This window comes from Tenrec ecaudatus, chromosome 7 (genome assembly GCF_050624435.1).
Source record: "Tenrec ecaudatus isolate mTenEca1 chromosome 7, mTenEca1.hap1, whole genome shotgun sequence".
Taxonomy (NCBI): domain Eukaryota; kingdom Metazoa; phylum Chordata; class Mammalia; order Afrosoricida; family Tenrecidae; genus Tenrec; species Tenrec ecaudatus.
This window is the reverse complement of record NC_134536.1, coordinates 122,252,576-122,273,615: the sequence shown is the minus strand read 5'-3', so window position 1 is coordinate 122,273,615 and position 21,040 is coordinate 122,252,576. Positions and strand designations below refer to the sequence as shown.

At 39.6% G+C, this 21,040-nt stretch overlaps 1 protein-coding gene and 1 pseudogene across 1 annotated transcript in view; both read right to left on the bottom strand.

Moving 5' to 3' along the window:
- Window positions 1–5,763: 5,763 nt before the first annotated feature.
- On the bottom strand, window positions 5,764–16,383 carry LOC142452485 (aspartate aminotransferase, mitochondrial pseudogene; annotated as a pseudogene).
- A 383-nt stretch (window positions 16,384–16,766) lies between these two features.
- Window positions 16,767–21,040, bottom strand: part of RHAG (Rh associated glycoprotein) — a 29,674-nt gene continuing 25,400 nt past the window's right edge. Inside the window, exons 9-11 of the mRNA XM_075553776.1 lie at window positions 18,161–18,234; window positions 17,869–17,942; window positions 16,767–16,841 (exon numbers count right to left, since the gene is read on the bottom strand). Of these exons, the coding sequence (XP_075409891.1) occupies window positions 16,767–16,841; window positions 17,869–17,942; window positions 18,161–18,234 (223 nt within the window). The remainder of the gene's footprint in view (window positions 16,842–17,868; window positions 17,943–18,160; window positions 18,235–21,040) is intronic.

Genomic DNA, 21,040 nt, shown 5'->3' with positions numbered 1-21,040 from the left:
AGCCTCACCTTTCTAGTTCTTAGGTCTCTTGATTCCTGATGGTCGGACCAGGGTGCAGCTGCCTTAGCCAGTTCCCTGCTTCAACTGGCAAGGCTCACTTCCTGCAAGACATCCTCGAGGAGAAGCCACATGGACCTACTCCAATGCAGCCCTGGGGGCTGGAGAAGCCATGTGGAGATCCCTGCCAGCACTGAGATGCTTACACATTCATTGATTTGGCTTTCCTCCACCAGTCGGTGTCGTCATAGTGTGTGTTTTGAGAGCTGGAGGAAGACTTCGTGGATTGGTGGTGCACATATGGATTAATGTTGGACTTGTGGGCTTGGGCAGCAGTGGGTTGGGATTTTTTCTTGATGTGCACTTAACCTTTATATAAAACTCTCTCATGCATGAGTTTTTGTGGATTTGTTTCTCTAATGTACCGAGACTAACACACACATTTCTTGTTTCTGAATGTTTTGACAACTGAGAAGTCCTGGAAAATGTAACAGCACTGAGCAAACCTTGCTTGTAAAACTCAGATTCTAAGCACTATTAGAAGAAACTAGAACTTGGGGAAATGCTGATTCCATAGTTGGAACAAGGAAAGCATACAATAAACACATATCTAAAAGACTCAGGAGCTTGAAAGAGCTCCTACTGGCCTGAGAATATGTGATCATTGCAATAAATAATGATGATACTATATCAGTTATACTATACCAGTATCAGATATACTATACTAGTTGAATAAGGTAGAAAGTGTGCCTTGTGTTTTATTGTTATCAACTAGTACATGAATAAATTGAAAAACAGAGGATGTATTGGACATTTACAGTTTCATGGTGTTTTCTCGCAGAGATCAGAACAAAATACTAACGTGGAGAAGCTTGTCACACGCTACCTTCATCAAGTGACCAAAGGGAGAAATCATCAGCACTGGAAAGAATTAAAACACACATTCTGCCTCACAAGACACAAAGAGAAACATGCCTATTTGCTGTTTCAGTATTATTGTTAACAATGCATAGCCAGATTCTAATCATTAAAAAACATCAGATAAATGCAAATTGAAGGACTTGTACAAAATAACTTTCAAAGGGATCAAGATAATGAAAGCCAATGGTAACATAAGAATCTAGTCCAGAATGGAGGGGACTCTGTGACTACAAGTGAAAACTGATTCCTAATGAGGTCGTTTCCCTATAAAAGACATCACTGACATGTGATGAAATTTGAATGGGATCTCGGCACTTAATGGCCCTAATGTATCAATGTTAATTTCCTGACTGTGATCACTGTACTGTGGCTTAAAAATGTATTTTCTGTAAGAAGTATACACTGAAATATTCAGGGGTGGAATAGTCAGAAACTCAAATGATTCAAGAGAAAATAGTTCTTTGTACTTTACCTTCAACTTTTCTGTACGTTTGAGACTATTTCAGAGTAAAATATATATTTTTTTAATTTGAGGAAAGTCTGATTATTTCAAATAAATATTAAGCAAAATATTCAAGTATATCTGAGGCTATTTAGACCACTTTTAATAGGTTGTGCTTCAGAAGAATAACAATGAAATACATAAAATGAGGTTGAGATGTTATAGCTATGTTGATAAAAATGTGCAAAAATATTGCTAGTCACTTTAGAATAAATCACAGTGTTGAACCTATTGATCTGCATATCCAAATGAACTCCTTGGAGTAGACAGGAGCTTCAGTTACCAAAATGTATGAGCAAGCTGGGAATGAAAGCTTTTCCCTTCAGCATTGACTGTATGTGGGCCAGACCGAGTGCCAAGTGAGTTTCCTATGAAACTCTGTCCATAGCTCCCCAATTTAGTTCATAGAGGTAAAATCGATCCAGGGAAGTGTCAATTGTTTAAGCTTTATTTGCTGTTACAGGGAGATGTCCTACTCACGGATAATATACTTTGTACAGAAAAGGGAATTTTTCTTGTTCAAAAACAAGTACTGATGTTCTTTTGTGACCAGAAAAAATAAAGCATACTTAATGCGTTATTTTTATCTAATTAGTGTATGGAAATTATGGAATGGACAAAGTTTGAAGGACTATAAATTCTGATGTTTTAAAATTACATTACATTTATTTATTTTATTAATAATGTTGGGAGCTCTTACAGATATAACATTCCATAGTTCAGTTACATCAAACTGTATTGTACAACTGCTACCACAATCTGTTTGAAAACATTTTCTTTCTTCTTGAACTCCTTGATATCATTTCTCATTTCTCCCCTCTTTTCTCCCCTTACCCCAAGAAGCCTTTTTCCCCCATGATAGATTTTTTGTGTGCCACATCTTATCATCCAATACATATATGCACATACAATTCTGCTGTTCAAGCCTATAGAGTGGGCTATAGTCATCAATGTTATCCACTCCTCCTCCCCACCCCACTCTTTCTTCCCATACCTTAAGGAACCATTACTTCTGTTACTGTTTCTGAAGGGATATCTATCTTGGCTTTCATGGACCAAATTATCTTAAATATACAAATGAACATATGCAAATCTAAGATGATTAATGAGGTAAAAGAAATAAAAATCATAATAGTTAGGGGAGGAATATTAAAGAACTAGAGGATAGTTATGTGGTTCATCAGTACTATACCGCATTCTGGATTTATTGTTCCTTTCTTGTGGCCCTTCTGAGAGGGATTGTCCAATATTCTTACAAGGAGGGTTTGAGTCTCCACTATATCAATGCTCCTTCACATCAATTTGGTTGCTTTTTTTGAACTTGTGATACCTCTTCCTGTTGACACCTCGTGATCACACACTGATGTGCTTTTTTTCATGTGGGCTTTGTTGCTTCCCTGCTAGGTGGTCGCTTGTTTAACTTAAAGCCTTTAAGACACCAGACACTATATCTTTCAATAGCCAGACACTATCAGCTTTCTTCATCACATTTGCTTATGCACCCATTTTACCTCCAGCAATCAAGTTAGAGAGGTGGGTTCTTATGTTTTCTAATGATAAAAATGGATTTTAACTCTTAGGAGAAATGTGTGTGTATTTAAAAATTCAATTTTATACTTTGGAGGTTAAAACATTTCCCCCAACACTCATGACTAGACAGTAGTGGAAGCACATCAAGACCCAAACCTTTCTTATTGGATATGTACCTTTCTTACAAGGCTGGGGTGGGCTGCTGGTTAATACTGCTGAGATCTTGCTCCTGCAATCCTTCCACAGATATTTTAAATTATACCAGTGGATATTTATTTCTCTGTGCTTTATTAACCAGATTTTGAAAAAGCAGCCAGGGTTAATTGAAAAGTCATGGATTCATAGCAACTCTATGCACAATAGAATGAAACATCGCCTGAGCCAGGCCATCTTCACAATAGCTATGCCTGGCCCCATTGTTGCAGGCACATGCCAGTTCATTTGTTGAAAATCTTTCTCTTTTTCACTGACTTTTTCCTTTAGCATTCATGGGGTCCTTTACTAAGGATTACTCTCTCCTGATACTATGTCCAAAGTAAGTGAGATGAAGTCTCTCTATCCTTGTTTCCACAAGGAACAGTCTGGTTATACTTCGCAGATAGATTTTTTTACTACTTTGGTAGTCTATGGCACTTTAAATAATTGTCACCAGCCAGCACCATAATTCAAATGCATCAATTCTTCATCCATCTTTCTTATTCAGTGTCTCATTTTCACATGTGTATGAGAAATTGCAAATACCTTGGCTTGAGTTAGGTACACCAGTCCTTAGAGTGACATTCTTGCTCTTCTATACTTTAGAGCGGTGGTTCTCAACCTTTCTATTGCCGTGACCCTTTAATACAGTTCCTCGTCTTGTGGTGAACCCCCAACCATAAAATTATTTCCGTTGCTACTTCATCACTGTCATTTTGCTACTCTTATGAATTGGGTGACCCCTGTGAAAGGGTTGTTCGACCCCAAAGGGGTCACAAACCACAGGTTGAGAACTGCTGCTTTAGAGGTCTCGTGCAGCAGCTTTGCCCAACACATCCCTTGGCCGCTTCTTCCATAAGCATTGATTGGGGATCCAAGAAAGACGTAATTCGTGACAACTCCAATCTGTTCTCCATTTAGCATGATGTTATCTACTGGCTCTTTTGTGAGTATTTGGCTCTTTCCACTGAGTTGAAATCCACAGTGGAAGTTGCCATCATTGGTCTTCATCAGCAAGTGCTTCGGGTCTTTCACATTGTGGGCAAACAAGGTTGTGTTATCTGCACATTGAAGGCTGTTAATGAGCCTTCCTCCCATCCTGATGTCGACGCTGTCGTCCTGTAGTCCAACTTCTTAAAGTATTTGTTCAGTATTTGGAATGAATAAGTATGGTGAAAAAGTACAATCTTGACATGAAACTTTCTTCCTGATTTTAAACCACTCAGGGTTTGCTTGTTCTGTTCAAACAACTGCTTCTTGGTTTATGTACATGTTCCACATGAACACAATTAAGTGTTCTAGAATTCTCATTCTTCTCAATATTACCCATAGTATGTATAATTCACACAATTGAATGCCTTTGCATAGTCCATAAAACACAGATAAATTTCTTTCTGATATTCTTTTAAAAATTATTACTATCAATTTTAATCATTTTATTGGGAGCTGTTACAGATATTATACCAATCCATAGTTCAATTAGACCAAGCAATTGTATAATTACTGCCACCATTAGTTTAAAAACATTTTCTTTATTTTTGAACTCTTTTTTTTGGGGGGGGGGGTTTCTTTGGTGATTTTGTTTTAACAGAGAAACCAGGCTGCACTAAGCCTACATGATTAGAGCAGATGGTGGCTATCTTTCCAGAGGGGGAAGCCTGAGCCCTCCTGGCAGTACCCACCCAAGGTAGAAGCAAAAGCCCCAAGTGCGCCCTCTCCTGGTCCTGCCCTACACTGCCTGGCTCACGGGGTGAGATGAGCGCCTGCGCAACCACACTCAACCAAGGTAGGAAGTCCCAGAGGGCAGAGGAGGTAATCAAACAATGACTCATGCTGCTGAGATGAAAGTGCAGGAGAGGGAGTTCTCTTTTCTCCAGGGAAGGGTATGGCATGTGCATTCTTGAGATAAGCATATCCTGACAGGGGTGGGGGGGAGGCTGTTGATGGGACTGGGAGCTAGGCTAGTGAGAGGTCTTTGTGTCTGAGGAAAAGAACAGCAATGATAAGGGCTCAGAGGTTAGTGTTAAAATGTCTCTAAGTATGAAAAAGGAGAGTCTTCTTTCTTCCTTCTTTCTCTTAAATAAGCTGGGAAAGGGTGTCTTTTGCTTTCCTTGCTGCAGTGGCAGTGGGCTCAGTGGGTTTCCTCAGACATGATTTCTGTACTATGGGCTCTTGTCCCGAGGGACACAGGAGTTAGTGTCAGAAGCAGGCTTCTCTGTACAAGGTCTAGTAAGTGCGAGTTCTTCGGCTGGATGAACGGAGGAACCCTCAGCACGCAGGTGCTTCGGTTAAAACTTCTGAAATATTGCAGTTGTGAGATGGACAGATTTTTGGCTTTTTCTCATACACATAAACTCATTGGGAGAGACCCCCAGACAACAGGATGGGGACCAGTTTGGTTTGAGAGCCACAAAGCTCCAGTCTGCAATCCAGGTGCCTCTGCCCTAATTCACTGCATGTTCTTTCCCAAGAAACATGTTCAATGGCTGCTTGTGAAGCACTGTGGTTCAGAGAAGTCACCTGCCTGCCACCATCCACCTGCTCTCAGGCTCCCCATGAACCCCACAATAGCAGGGGCTGAATAGGCAAGGTATCTCTGCTCCCTCTTACCGGGGAAATTACTTGGTGACCTCATGAATGGCTTGGGCAAGGTAGCCCACGTTGCCAGAGGTGACTCCAGCCACAGAGATGCGGCCGTCCTTTGTCATGTAGATGGAGAACTCCTTGGTCAGCTGCTCTACCTGTTCAGGCTTGGGCCCCGTAAAACAAAACATGACAATTTGGTCCGTGATGGGCTGCCAGTGGTGGGAGGAGCCCTCCTCCTTGAGCTTGGAGACCAGCTGGGTCCGCATGCCTATCATGCGGTCTGCCATGCCTTTGACTTCCTGCGAACATTATTTCCGCAGCTCTGGCGTGGGCAGCATGGTCGAGGCAATCCGGGCCCCATGGAGAGGGGCGTTGGAATACATGGGACGGATCAAAATCTTCAACTGCGACTCCACCCTCTTGGAGGTTTCAGCATCCGCGCAGACCACGCTGAAGGCCCCCACGCGCTCACCTTACAAGTCCACGTTCTTCGCAAAGGACTGGCAGAGGCACGCGTCAATGCCTTGGTCGATGAAGGGGCGCACGGCCTAGGCGTCCTTGTTACCGTCCCCACTGGCGAAGCCTTGGTAGGTTATGTCAAAGAATGCAAACAGATTCCTTTTCTTCACCATGTTGGCTGTCTCCTCCCACTGCTCAGGACGGGGGTCCACTCCGGTGGGGTTGTGAGCACAGGCATGCAGGAGGAGCACGCTCTGTTCGGGTGTTTTTGAAATGTCATCGATAGCACCTGCGAAGTCCAAACCGCAAGTCTTGGGGTCATAGTACCGATACCCCTGAAGCTGCATGCCAGGGTCCCTGAAGATGGGCGTGTGGTTTCCCCAGGAGGGCTTGGGCAGAAAGACGTCTCGACTGAACTTAAAGAATCTTTGCAGGGAACTGGCTCCGATCCTGAGTGCGCTGATCCAGAAATGGTCTGTGCTGTGCTACATCGGCCACTTGTCAACACCTCGCTGTTCCCACCCAGGGTCAGTTCTGCAGATGCCAGTCCCCAGATAGGCAGCTATTCCTTGTCAAGATTTTTTGCAGCAATCTGGGCTTCAGCCTTCTGGACACAAGGGAGCGCCGAGGGCTTCCCATTGTCATCCTGGTAGGCCCCAACTCCCAGGTTCATCTTTTTGCTGTTAGTATCTCTCTTAAAAGCTTCAGTGAATCCCAGGATGGGATCCTGGGCCCCATCTCCACATGGGCCCACCAGAACCTGGCTCTGGTAGAAGCTGCAGTGGTGAGGCCTGGTGACAGAGACTCCGGAGAGGATGCGACCAGATTTGTTTCTTGCTTCTTCTGGGTATATGCCCAGTAGGGGGATTGCTGGATCATATAGTAACTCAATTTCCACCTGTTTTAGATATTGCCAAATCAATCTCCATTGTGGCTGTATGTACCTACAGGTCCACCAGCAGTGGATGAGAGTTCCTATCTCGCCACAGCCCCTCCAACACTTGTCGTTTTCTGATTTTTCGAATTGGACTATCTTTGAAGGTATTAGGTGGTATCTCATTGTTGTTTTCATTTGCATTTCTCTTATGGCTAAAGCTTGGGAACATTTTCTCATATGTTTGTTGGCCATTTGGATTTCTGCCCTTGTGAAACTTCTGTTCAGATCCTTTGCCCACCTGCTCAGTGGACAATTAGTGTTTTTTTTTCTTTTTGGAAGCTAGCAAAGTATTATAGATTATAGTAATAAGTCTTTGTTTGATGTATCATTGCTAAAGATGTTTTCCCAGTCAGTGGGCTCTCTTATTACTCTAGTGGTGAATTCTTTTGAGGTACACAGGTGTTTTATCTTCAGCATATCCCACTTGTCAATTTGTGACTCATCTTCCCTATTTGTGTCCTTCTCTATTTCTGATAGCTATATATTTCCTGTGCCAAAGTTCTCAGGTTGGTCCCAATTCCCTCATTGATAGCCCTGATAATTTCGGGTTTTATCTTGAAGTCTGTGCTCCACCATGAGTTTATTCTTGTGCATAGAGTGAGATCAGGGTTTTGTTTCCTTTTTCTGCAGGTAGATATCCATTTTTCCCAAAATCACTTGTTAAAGAGGGCATCCGCTTCCCATGTGATATTTTTCGGGGCCATATAAAAGATCAGTTGTCTGTATGCTGATGATTTTATTTCTGGGTTTTCAGTTCTTTTCCATTGGTTTGAGTATCTGTCGTTATACCAATACCATGTGGTTTTGACCATGGTGGCTGTATATATGTGCTAAAGTCAAGTAAAACTAGCCCCCCCCCCTGTGTCTTTCTTCTTGAGGGGTTCTCTTGCTAATTCTTGACTTCGTCTCTCTCCATGTTAAGTTGGTAATCAGTTTTTCCATTTCTTTGAAGAAGATGAGGATAATTGTATTGGGATTGCATTAGACTTATATAGTGCTTTCGGCAGAAATGATATCTTTACTATATTGAGGCCTCCAATTCATGAGCAGGGGATATTCTTCCATTTGTTGAGGTCACTCTTGGTTTCTTGTAATAGTGTCTGTCATTTTCCTCATATAAATATTTTGTTCTTTTTGTCGGGTATATCTCTAGGTATTTCAATTTTTGCTTGGCAATTGTGAAAGGTACCACCTTTGTGATCTCCTCTTTTGTCATCTTATCCGATGTGCATAGCAGTCCAATAGACTTCTGATTCTTAATCTTGTCTTCTGACACTCTGCCATATTCCTCAATTGCTTCCAGTACTCCCCTTGTGGAACTTTTGGGATTTTCCATATATAAAATCATCTCATCTGCAAATAACTATAGTTTCACCGTTTCTTTCCCCAGGGGACTACCTTTGATGTCTTTTCTTTGCCTTATGCTGTTAGCTAAAATCTCCAGTACGATGTTAAATAAGAGTGGGGACAAGGGGCATCCTTATCGGGTCCCCTTTTTCAGTGGGATTGTGTTAGTCTTTTCTCCATTGACTACCTTGTTGGCTATAGGTTTTTCATATATAGCTTGGATCATATTGAATTTTCCTTCCATTCCTATGTTCTTTAGTGTCTTAAACAGGAATTGGTGTTGGGTATTGTCTAATGCTTTTTCCATATCAATCGATATTATCATGTGGTTCTAATAAATTTTAATGTCAATGTGGCAAATGATACTAAAGATCTTTCGTATGTTGAATCATCCATGCATCCTTGTTATTTATCCCACTTGGTCATGGTGAATTATTTATTTTATATACTTTTGTATTCTGTTGGCCAGTAGTTTGTTAAGGATTTTGCCCCAATTTTCATTAAGGATATTGTGCTGTAGTTCTCGATTCTTTTGGAATCCCTGCCCAGTTTCGGGATCAGAGTTATACTAGCATTATAGAAAGAGTCCGGGAGTTTGCCATCTTTTTCTTATGTTCTGGAAGAGAATGTGTAGGATTGGTGTCAGTTCTTCCCTGAATGTTTGGTAAAATTCTCCTGTGAAGACATCTGGTCCAAGGGATTTTTTTGTTGGTAATCCCTTGATAACCTTGTCTATTTGTCTATTGCTATGGGTCTGTTGAGATTCTTGACGTCCATCAGGGATAGTCTAGGGAGGGATTGCTTTTCCAAGAATTTGTCCATGTCTTCCAAGTTGTTGAATTCATTGGAGTACAATCCTTTGTAGTATTGTGTAATTATCATTACGATATCATTAAGGTCTGTTGTTATGTCCCCTCTTTCACCCCTCATCCTTGCTATTGAATTTTGTTCCCTTCTTTCTTTTGTTAGGTTTGCCAGTGGTCTGTTCATCCTGTTTATCCTTTCAAAGAACAACCTTAATTTTCCCCCCATACTTTTTTTATTTTCCCTCTCCTGAATCTCAGCCTGATTTATATTATTTCTTTTCTTTTGCTATTCGTAGGGTTGACTCTATCTAGTTCTGTGCATGTATTGCTATCAAACTTTCTCTAATAACTGCCTTTGCTGTGTCCGATTTGTTTTGGTACATCATGCTCTCATTCTCATTGGTTTCTAGAAATTTACTATTTTCATCTCTGATCTGGGCCAGTACGCACTCCGTTTGCAATAGAGAGTTATTCATCCTCCAATTATTTGCTCTTCTTTTCTTCCTCTTCCTTTTGTTGTTTTCCAGCCTTATGGCACAGTGGTCAGAGGAGAGGTCTGTATGATACTAATGTGCTTAAATTTATGTAGATTCGCTTTATGCCTCAGCATGTGTTCTATCTTCGAATATCTGCCATTTGGACTTGAAAGAATGTGATTTTTTGTTGGTATTTGGATGAAAAGCTCTATAAATATCTATCTGATCAAACTGCCTGATTGCAGTGTTTAGATCTCTATCCTCCTCATTGAGTTTCTTTCCCTGTGATCTATCTTTCTCAGATAGTGGTGTATTGAAGACACCCACTATGATTGTTGAGGATATGATTTCTTTTTCTATTTTTTGGAGGGTTTGGTTGACATTTTCAGTGGGTCTCTCATTTGGGAAATATATGTTTAAAATGCTTAGTGGGTTTTTGTCTACCATTCTCTTGACCATATATATTGTCCCTCATCTTTTAATGGTTTTCACTTTGAAATAAATTTTTTCCAAGATTTGGATTACAACTCCTATTTTGAATTGCTGTTTGCTTGCTATGCCTTTCTCCAGCCTTTGATTCTCAGCCAATTTTTTTTTTTTATCTAGTCTTGAGATGTGTCTCCTGTAGGCAGCAGATTGTTGCATTGTGTTTTCTAAGTGAGTCTGCTAGCCTCAGTGTTCTAATGCCTGAGTTCAGGCCACTGATATCCTGGGTTATTATATCCATCTGTGGACTCTGTTATATCATCTCGTACCTTTTGTGTTGGGTGTTTTCCTACCTCCCTTTCTAATCAGTGTGTTGTGCGTATGCATGCGTGCGTGTGTTTGTGTGTGTGTGTGTGTGTGTGTTATTCTTGACTTCTTTCCACCCTTAAGTCAATGCTATGTTAATGGCTGTTTTCTCTTTGTTGCCCTCTGGGTAGGGTTGTTCTATGTGGTGGTCTCTTATTTATGCATGATGAGTGCTGTTCTCCTGCCCACACTAGGTCTGCAAGGATCATTTGTAGGGCTAGGTTTCTTCTAACCTATTTTTGGTGTTTTTCCTTGTCTGGGAAGACTCTTACATCTCCATCTATCTTGCTCAATAATTTGGCTGGGTAGAGTATTCCTGGGTTTACATTATTTTCCTTCAATTTTTGAAATGTTTTACTCCACTCTCTTCTTTATAGCATCTGCTGATAAGTCTGAGCATATTCTTATTTGGGAAACTTTATATGTGATTGCTTGTTTTTCCCTAGCATGCCCTCATAATTTTCTCCTTTTCCTCAAAGTTGGATAGTTTATCTATTATGTGCCTTGGTAACTTCTTGGGAGTTAGTCTAGCTGGTATTCTTTCAGCCTCCTGAATGGTTTCCTGATTTTCATTAATTAAGCTTGGGAACTTTTCCTCCAAGAATTCTCTCACTATTGTTGGAGATGACTTCTTTGTTGTGTCTTCCTCTGATAATGCAATTATTCTAATGTTTTTCCTCTTCCTAGCACCATACATAGCTCTTAGATTTTCTTCAGTTTCTCTGATGATCTTTTCAGATTTTTGTTCGCATTTGTTAAAGTCTGCGTGGCTGTCCTCTAGGTCACTGGTGCGGTTCTTGGCCTCCTGTCATCGATTGGCGAAGTCCGTGAGTCTGATACTGGTTTTTGTTATCTCATGCCTGAGCTCTTGTATTTCCCTTTGGTGTATGGACTTTATCTCCTTTATCATTTCATCCTTTCTCTGTATTGTTTCCCTCATATCCTGAGTGACTCCAAACAGCATTCTGAAAATTTCTTTCTCTGGCAGATCAGTGTCTGCTTCTTCTATGCAGGTTGTTAGATTCAGGACATCTTCTGCTATTGCCTTTTGTTTTTCCTGCTTTTTTCATTGAGGTCGTTGGGGCTGATGGCTGTTTGCATTGCATTGTTTTAGAGGAGCAAGGTGCCTTTTTCCAGGGAGTCTAAGACCACTGGTTCTTTCTGGGATACTCATAGGAGTGCATCTTCAAACTGCCTGCAACTAGTTTTGCCATGGAATTTATCTACCACTTTATTCTCCTGTGGCTTCACTCTTTCCCTAGTCAACCAGTATTCTGTTATTTGGAGGACAAGTTGGATGGTCCTCTTAGGGGATACTGGTTAGATTGTTTTGGACAACCACACAGATGGTGCTCTACTGAGTGATCTCACAAGAAGCCATGATAGTTTGGCCCATGGCAGCTTGGGGCACTGCAGAGGGAATGTGGGGGAGGCCACTGAAAAGGGAGTGCCACAGAAGGCTGGTGGGTTGCCTGCTTTGGTGCAGAGCACCACAAATGTTGGGCAGAATTTCCTTGGTTGGGTAGATTGCTGCAGAGACTGCTAAGAGGTTCCCACAGAACTGTGGAAGGTTGGCAAGTGTTGGCCAAGCCACTATAGGCCGTGTGAGGCACTATGGCAGGTGGGATGAAGGTCCCCCAGTTACATGGGACCACAGACAACAGACAAGAGCTCCCCCTGCCATGCAGGCAAAATTTACCTAGGAAGAAATTGAGCAGGATATCCATTGGTGGAGGCTGGATGGGATTTCCCCAGTTTCAGGTTATGCTGCAGAGGGTGAAGCGCTCCCAGGTGGGTGGAGGGCAGGTGTAAATGCACTTGGCTAAGGGCAGTAGTCTGGAAGTCAGCAGTAAGTCGAGTCCTCTTTTTAATACAGCTTGAATTCCTGTCAACTCCCTGTCAATGTAGTACCGCAAACATCGCTAAATGATCTTCAGCTAAACTTTATTTGCATGCATTATTAAGGATATTGTTCAATAAATTCCACATTCCTTTGGCTGACTTTTCTTTATAATCATACAAATGTTGATCTCTTCTAGTCAGTTGGCTAGATAGTCGACTTTTAGATTTTTTTGGCATAGGCAAGCAAGTCAGTACTTCCAGTACTTCATCAAAATGTTGAAACATTTGGTTGGAATTCTGTTCATTTCTGGAGCCTTATATTTCCCTAATACGCTCAGTGCAACTTGGACTTCTTCCTTCGGTATCAGTGTTTCTTTCTCATATGCTACTTCTTGAAATGGTTGAAAGTATATGAATTATTTTTGGCACAGTAACTCTGTACCATCTATCCATCTTCTTTTGATGCTTACTACACTCTTTCAACATTGCAATTTCAGGCTTAACTTTTTTTCTTTACTTTTTTCAGCTGAAGATATGTTAAGCATGTTATCCCTTTTCAGTATTATATCTCCAGGGTTTGCACATTTCATTCTAATGCTTTTCTCTATCTTCTCACAAAACCTTTTGAAAAGAAAATTTCCATTCAGCTCTTTTACTTCATCATTACTTCCATTAGCTTAACTGCTCCATAATTAAGAGCAAGTCTCACAGTCTCTTCTGATATTTACTTTGAGCTTTTCTTTTTTTCCTGTATTCTTGAAGTCCTTCTGATTTCTTGCTACCATCCCACAGCTCATCAGATCATCTGTCATTAGTGTTCAGTGAGTGAAATCTGTCCTGAATATGTTCTCAAAATTTAGGTGGGATATACTCAAGCTTGTGTTTAAGCTCTTGTGGACTTTTACTTTTCTTCAACATGATGGACAGCTCCTGACATCATTTTGGCTAATATTGGTCTTCTCTACTGTCTCTTTTCACAGATATAGTCAATTTTATTCCTTTTTTGTTCCATCTGGTGAAATGGACATGTACAGTCATCATTTATATTCCACAATGTATTTACATTGAAGAGGTCATTAGTTATGTGAAATTCTTCTATGCTATCTCCAGTTTTGTGGGTTTTTTTTATCACCAAGGCTGTATTTTCTATTTACTTTTCCTTCCTATTTATTTTAAACTTTCCCATTCCAATCATCAATAACTATGAAGGCATCTTGAAGGCATGTTTGATCAACTTAAAGCTATAAAAATTGATAGAATTCTTCAATGTATTCATTACTAGGGTTAGTGGTGGTGTGTCAATTTTAATCACAGTTGTGCTGGCTTGATTTACTTGTCTGCTTGTCGATACCATCTTTAATACAAGCAGCACTGTACTTCACACTAGATCGTAGAGTGCTTGGATGATGGATGCAATGCCATTCTTCCCGAATTTTTCATTTCCAGCACAGTAAAGCATACGCCTGTTAGATTCAAATGATCCAATATCAGCCAATTTCAGCCCACTAATGCTTACTATATCAATCTTGATGCTTTCTACTTAATTTTTGATGAATTAAAATTTTCCTAGATTCATACTTCATACATTCCATGTTCTGATTGTTTATAGATGTTTACAATGGTTTCATCTCATTTTGCATTATGGCCCATCAACAAATGGATGTGCCCAAATCTATGCCCCACCCATGTCATTATGGTCCACTAAACTTTGAGAAAGCACTCTTCCTCAAGTGCATTTTGAGTGCCTTCTGACCTGTGGTTAGCAACCCAATATGTAATCACTGCACCAGATCTCGACGTTTTGTGAGCTATAGGACAACGTGATAGTTGTATTTTGTCATCTCTAGACCCTGGTGTTCTGACCATTGAGAGGATTTTGAAGAAGATTTCTGGGCCTCCTTTCATTCTCAAAATGGTTTCCATCCAAGGTAACAAGGCTGCGAAAGCGTAACCACTAGTTAATGGATAAAAATAAACTGACAGACTACTAAGGGGGGCTAGGGTGAGAATAAACAAAAGAACCCATAAAATAAGTGACTTCTAACAAAACATGGATCAGAAGAGACCTCTTAGCTTATTCAGCAAAAAGCTTAAGGACTTTTGGGGAAACAAAGACTAAATAATCCAGAAAATATCTTATTTCACCAAGCTCTCTGGAATTTCAGTTATTATTTATAGCTAATCTTCAGATTTGGATGAGAACAAAGAATAACAAAAATTTCCTGAAAGAGATTATCTAAGTCGAAGTTCAACGTTTTAATCAAATGAGCCAGTTAACATAAGTAGGATTGTTTGCCATCTTAATTGCATTTTGGAACAGATAAGGTATAAATAAACAAACAACCTTATTTAAGTGTTAAGTAAGTTGGACAAGGCCTTGAACATGAACTTGAATAATAACCACACACACAGCTGCCCCTCCCTCTAAACTCAACCACCCCAGCAAAAACCAAAGCCATGAAGGTGTTTGAGTATACTCCTTCTGCCTTATGAGTTATTATAAAAAGTAAAATTGTAATATTAAATCATGTTTTCCTACATGTATATATATATATATATATCTTCTTTAAATTGACTGTGTTTATAATCAGTGAAACGTTTTAATCTGAAGTTATGAATTTTCTGCTCAAACTTGCTTCTGTAATTTACTCATTTTCTCTACCCCGCCTCTATTATTTCTCCTAGACTTTCTGTGCTTTGAATGGAAAGTCTCTTGGAACTGTTCTCAAAATCTATTCTTCCCCATTATTGTTTCATTTGGTTTTAACACAGATTATTCACTCCATTACCTCATCTATTAGTTTTATTTTCATTTCAAACCATGACCCTATTTCCCTATTTTTATAACATATTGCAAATAGTTGTTGTTGTTGTTGTGTGTATGTATTACTGAAAGGCACTTCAACCTCCCAAAACAAGGAAATATGAAGACCAATGATTTATTTTACTGTAACATATAATGAATTCAAATTTTATACAAAACATAATTTGGTCAGACAGAATTTTTACTCTTGTTGCAAATAGTTAATGCACAAAAGGAATTAAGCTAGAATATCTGCATAGATATACTATTGGGACTATTTTACAAATAAAAGCAAAACTACCAAAAATTGCATTACTGCTTTTCTTATAGAAATAGTTTATTCATTTTTCTTACATAGATTTCTTATCATTGATTGTGATTTCATGGACCTCTGTTTTATAATTTTTGTGATTGTACACCTAGGGTCTACATTAAGAAACTGGAATAACACTGGATGTAAAATCAGCACCATAGTCTCAAGAGACACAAGGCCAATTGGCATGACACAGTCCACAGGTAATATATAACATTCTACTTTAGTGAGTTGCAACTCGGGTCTTAAAAACTTATAAGCAGCCATGGAAGGTGCAACTAATGATCTCTCCCTCTCTGGAACAAAGAAAAACAAAGGAAGTCAAAGATACAGGAAACAATTAGTCCAGAGAACCAATAGACCATGTGAGCCCAGCCTTCACAACCCTGAGACTAAAACTAGAGGTACCTGACTACCATTGCAGATCATTTAGAAAGGAATCATAATAGGAAGCCCTATGGAAAAAATGTGGAATAAAACTCAAAAAAGTAAAAAGTACCAAGCTTACTGGTCAGACAGAGATTGGTGGAATCTCTGAGACAACAGCCATTAGACACCCTTCGGGTCTGGAACGGGAGTCACTCGTGGCTCAATTTTCAGCCCAATAATAGATAAGTCTACAAGGTGAGCAAGAACACACCCAGAACAATTAACCACACATGGTCAAAAGAGTAGCATTTCTCCCTAGGATGAAGCTTCTGAAGGAAGGAACAAACAGAAAAGGTCAAATGGAAATAAGAAACACAGGAGGAAGTGATACAGTGCAGTTGCATTTTTAAGATTACAAAGCAGCCCTGCTGGTGTAGTGGTTACTCACTGAGCTGACATCCACACTGTGAAGATTACAATCATTGCCAAAAACAAAATGTGTATACATTGTTGAGTGGAAAACCAATATACTCTGTAAATTTTTTACCCAAATCACATTAAAAAAGTTATTGACATATTTAGGTCTTTTATGTCAACCTAGCTCTATTGAGAAGAATGCAAAAATGTACGAAAAAAGATCCACCCTATATTACCCCTACCCACTGACAAGAGCACTCTATGAGGCTTGGATATAAGGTATCCAAGCATCTGTTACTTGGGTCACAAACTTCAACTATATAATCACTTAGTATTAAGAGGCATTATCAGAAGTAAAGTCATTTTCACATTAGCCCTTGGGACCCAGGGCCTATCCATGTTGGTCCATATTCTCTTTGGGTATCTCCTGGATTGTAGGTGATAGAAAGGAGAACTGGCACGCAGGATTGTTATTTAGACTTCAGGCTTCAGCTGGCTGAGGTGCTTGTCATCATGGAAGTAATGGTCATGTTCTCTCCACCTAGGGACCTTGAAAGAAAATAAGATTGGGATACTGTATATAGGTTCTTTCATTGGGGCTTAAAAAAGTTAGAACTTAAGCAAAAGTACTTTTTACAATTTTTAATTTTCATTATCACTCAACCTTAAGAACCAGAAATAAAAACTGTTCAAGGTGGGGAAAATGAGAGACCAAAATATTTATCCCTCCTACCTTGATTAAGTCCCCCAAACCTGTTCTCTCTGAAACTCCTACTCAATATACCCAAGCTTTTGTTACTATTAAATTTCTCAAAAAAAAAAAAAAAGATTGGGAGAAAATGTCAATGAAGTAGAGGGAAAAACTGGAAATCAGAAGTAGGCTGATATTTTGCTATACAAGCATCTTTCTGCCCATGTGGGTACTCACTGAGATTCGCCAATATTTTCATATGGTATAAAATCTCTCACAACTGACCAGAATTCCCATTATTTCAATGAGTAGCTTTTCTAAAGCTCTCTGAGAAGTGGGAGGGCATGTTCCACCTAAATTCCATCTTTCCCTCAACTGATTTCTGCATCAGAAAATTCCATAACCCCTCGTTTTATCAAGGTGGGCATAGGGAGTTTAATTTTTTCTTTTGTTTGTTGAGATGAACTTATTTGTCACTAAAGATTCCAAATTCATTTCAATTTTACTTCCCTTCCTCTTAATTAATTAATTAATTTTAAGAACCTTGGGCATCATGATTGAGGTTTGAGGGATAAGAAATCTGGAGGGATTTTATCTTCTGGATATTGAAGCTTGACGTGAACAAATGGAAACATCATCATTAACATCCTTGTCTAGAACGCTGTACCCCTGGCTGAAATCCCTTTCTGTCTAGTCGGTTCCAACTTCTGTCAACCTCCTGTGTGTCAGGGTAGAACTGTGCTTCACAGGGTTTCTAAAGGCTGACTTTTCAGAAATAGATCTCCAGGCCTTTCTTCCAAGGTGGATTTGAATTGTCAACCTTTTGGTTAGTACATGAGTATTTAACCATTTGTGTTGCTCTTGGCAGACAGATCTGTATAGTACCTCCCAATAAACAGAGTCATCAAAGCAGTCCTGGTCCGAGGGCTGTCCCCAGATAGGTATCTTTAGAATTAAACCTGAGAAGGTGGAGAAGGGTAAAAAAGACATGTAATGATGCAAACAAGGATGCATATTTGCTTAATAAGTCGAATACTATTATAAACCTCTCGAGTCCACATGGTTATTTTACTGTCAGAAATACAGAACATTTGAATATTTCTCAATTGACATGTTCATGAATTTTGAACTATATGAGAGCACAGGGCACAGAGAAATATTTACTTCTAATGCTTACCTGTAATCAGTCCTCCAACAATGGCTGATAGGATGGAAGAACCAAGTGCACATGCCTGCATGATCGCTTTACTCCTAGGAAACCAAACAAAAAGAAGTATGTTTTTCCTGGAGACCGGCAACATTATTTCACTTCCTAGGGAGTTTGGTGGCATGGTTAGGTAAGTGTTGGACTGCTAATCATAAGGTCAGTGGTTCAAACACACTAGCTGCTCTAAGGGGAAAAAATAAGGGAATTTACTCCCTTATAGATTCATAGCCTTGAAAATCTTATAGGTTCCCTATGAGTCTCTGGCAACTTGATGGCAGTAGGTGAGAGCAGGGATGCCTGCCATCTTCTGGCCGGGGTACAGCAGTGCACACCTACAAATGTAACCATTGAATGCAATTTTTAAATTTTTCTTTGAGCCTTTTGAGTTGGGTTAAAATTTCTTAGAACCATTTAATCAAGAACCAACGTTTGATTTATCTTTAGGAATGATTAACTCTTGCTTAGAACAAGTTTACTGCTGTAAAAATGTGTTCTGATCCCCTTTATGATTCATTCAACCAATATTTGTTGAACTCTGTGAGTCTGAAGTGACTTGATTGCACTGAATGTGGATTCTGAGTTTGTGCTGGCTTCCCTCCTGGGCACTGAGGCTAGACTACTCTGCTCGAGGAACTTGGGTTATCCTCTTTATTCACCTCATTTCGATGCCGATAAATACGATGATGATCAATATGGTCAGAAAGGCTAATCCCTTTCTACAGCAATGCAAAGGCTTTCTAAATGTAATCCATTCCAGAATATACCTGACAGATTACACTGAGTGAAGATGCGAAAGCAACTCCTTTTTTGCCATCTTAGAAATGGGTCCATGAAAATTAAATTCATACAAATTAGCTCATAAAGTTGGAAATAAAATAATATGACTAAAAGGAAAAAAATGGGAATATATGAGAGCTACAAATCAACTCAGAGTGTGGGAATCTCTTTGATGCCGCCACAGAATCTCACTCACAGAAGGCAATTAATAAACGCTTGATGAAGGACTGAAGGACAACAGCCAGGAAATCAAATACTTAGAAAAAGAGTTTGCTGGTGTTTCAGGCTCAAGTGAGAGAATAAACCAAAATTAGATTTCTTCTTTTAAAATGTGGAGTATAGGTTTTCTTTCATTATATTAAAAAGTTATACCAGTAACATATGATCATGGTAGAGATACTTTAAAAAAATAAATGAAGAGGAAGAGAAGCTTAATATTCTAAAAAATGTGATATTTAAACATGCAGTTTTATAAATATGCTTTTAGCATTATATAATGTCTTGCATGGTTTATGCCAATTTAATATAAATTTGTTTTATAATTTTAATTGCTGCACAGCATATTATACTGTCTAAAATACTAGAATTATAGTCCTATTGGTTGAGTAAGGTTATTTCCATATTGTATATCCTAAAACTCCTGTGAGAGCATATTCTCTAAGGAACATGCATGTGAACTTGTCCAATCCTTTTACTAAATAAATTCTATCTAGAAATGAGATTCTGAGGTAAAAGGCACTGAAAACATTGAAAATACTTCTCCAAATAGCAAATTATGAAAATTCATATTCCCATTTCTCTGCTTTAGCTACTACTCAGTATCATTAATCATTTAACATTTATTCATTTGAAAAGTGAGAGACTGATAATGTGCTGCTCTAATCTGCATTTCTTTGACGGGTGAGGCTGAATATTTAATTTTATTAATTCCTTTTATTTTCATTTTATGTAAACTGCTTATTTTTGTTCTTAACCCAGTACTTTTTGGAAGAAAGAAGACGCTTCCTAATCCAGTAAAGAAATACAGTAATGGAAACTCACTGGGACATTTTCACCCTGTCCTGCGGGGTTGCTATGAGTGGAAATCGACTTGACGGCAGTGAGTTTGGTGGGTTTTGTTTTGGTTTGAATGACAAGTCATTAACGGACAGAGTCTTCCATGATCAATAGCAAAAATTTAAATGTTGATCTCTCTAGAGTGTCACAAACAAAAAAAGCCATGCAATCACTGATACTGTAGCTTGTGAAGAGTCAAAGTAAGCCATTAAAGTAAAGCCATTAAAAACTGGTTCACAAAATGAAAGGAGATATTGAGGGGATATGAACCTGAAGACATTGTAAACACTACTGAGAATGCTCTTTTTCACAGGGCAATGCTTGGTAAACAAACCGACTGCCACCAAGTGGATTCTAACTCTCATTGTTGTTAGGTGCTGTGACTTAGACCAACCCATGTACCACAGAACAAAACACTCCCCAGTCCTGGACCATCCTCACAAGTGTTATTATGTTTGAACCCATTGTTGCATCTTCTATGTCCATTGGTCTCATGGAGGGGCTTCCTCATTTTCATTGCCTTTCTCCTTTACCAAAGGACCCCTGGTAGCCTATTAGTTATGGGCTGGGTGGCTAACCACAAGGTTAGCAGTTTGAAACCACCAGCTGCTCTGAGGAGGAAGATGGGGCTTTTACTCCCACAAGGAGTCACAGGCTCAGAAGCTCACAGGCATGGCTTTAGCCTGTCCTCCAGGGTTTCTATGAGTTGGCATTAACTCGATGTCAGTGAATTTTTTTGTTTCCAAGATCCTACTTTACCAAGCATGCTGCCCCTTTCAAGCACTGGTGTTGTAAGATCTCTCTCTCCAGGCTAGAGTTACACCTCGGTCCTTGGCTCTGCACGAGAAAGAATTCATGCTGAAGCCTGGCTCGTGATCCAAGTGAATTTAACGAGAGTTAAAAGAATCTTCAGATTTTACGCAGCACCCATAGGATTCCTTTCGACCATGCAGCCTGGCAGAGACTGCTCGGGGTCACGCAAAGATCTCTCTCCTAAGTTTTCCTCCGACCGAGACG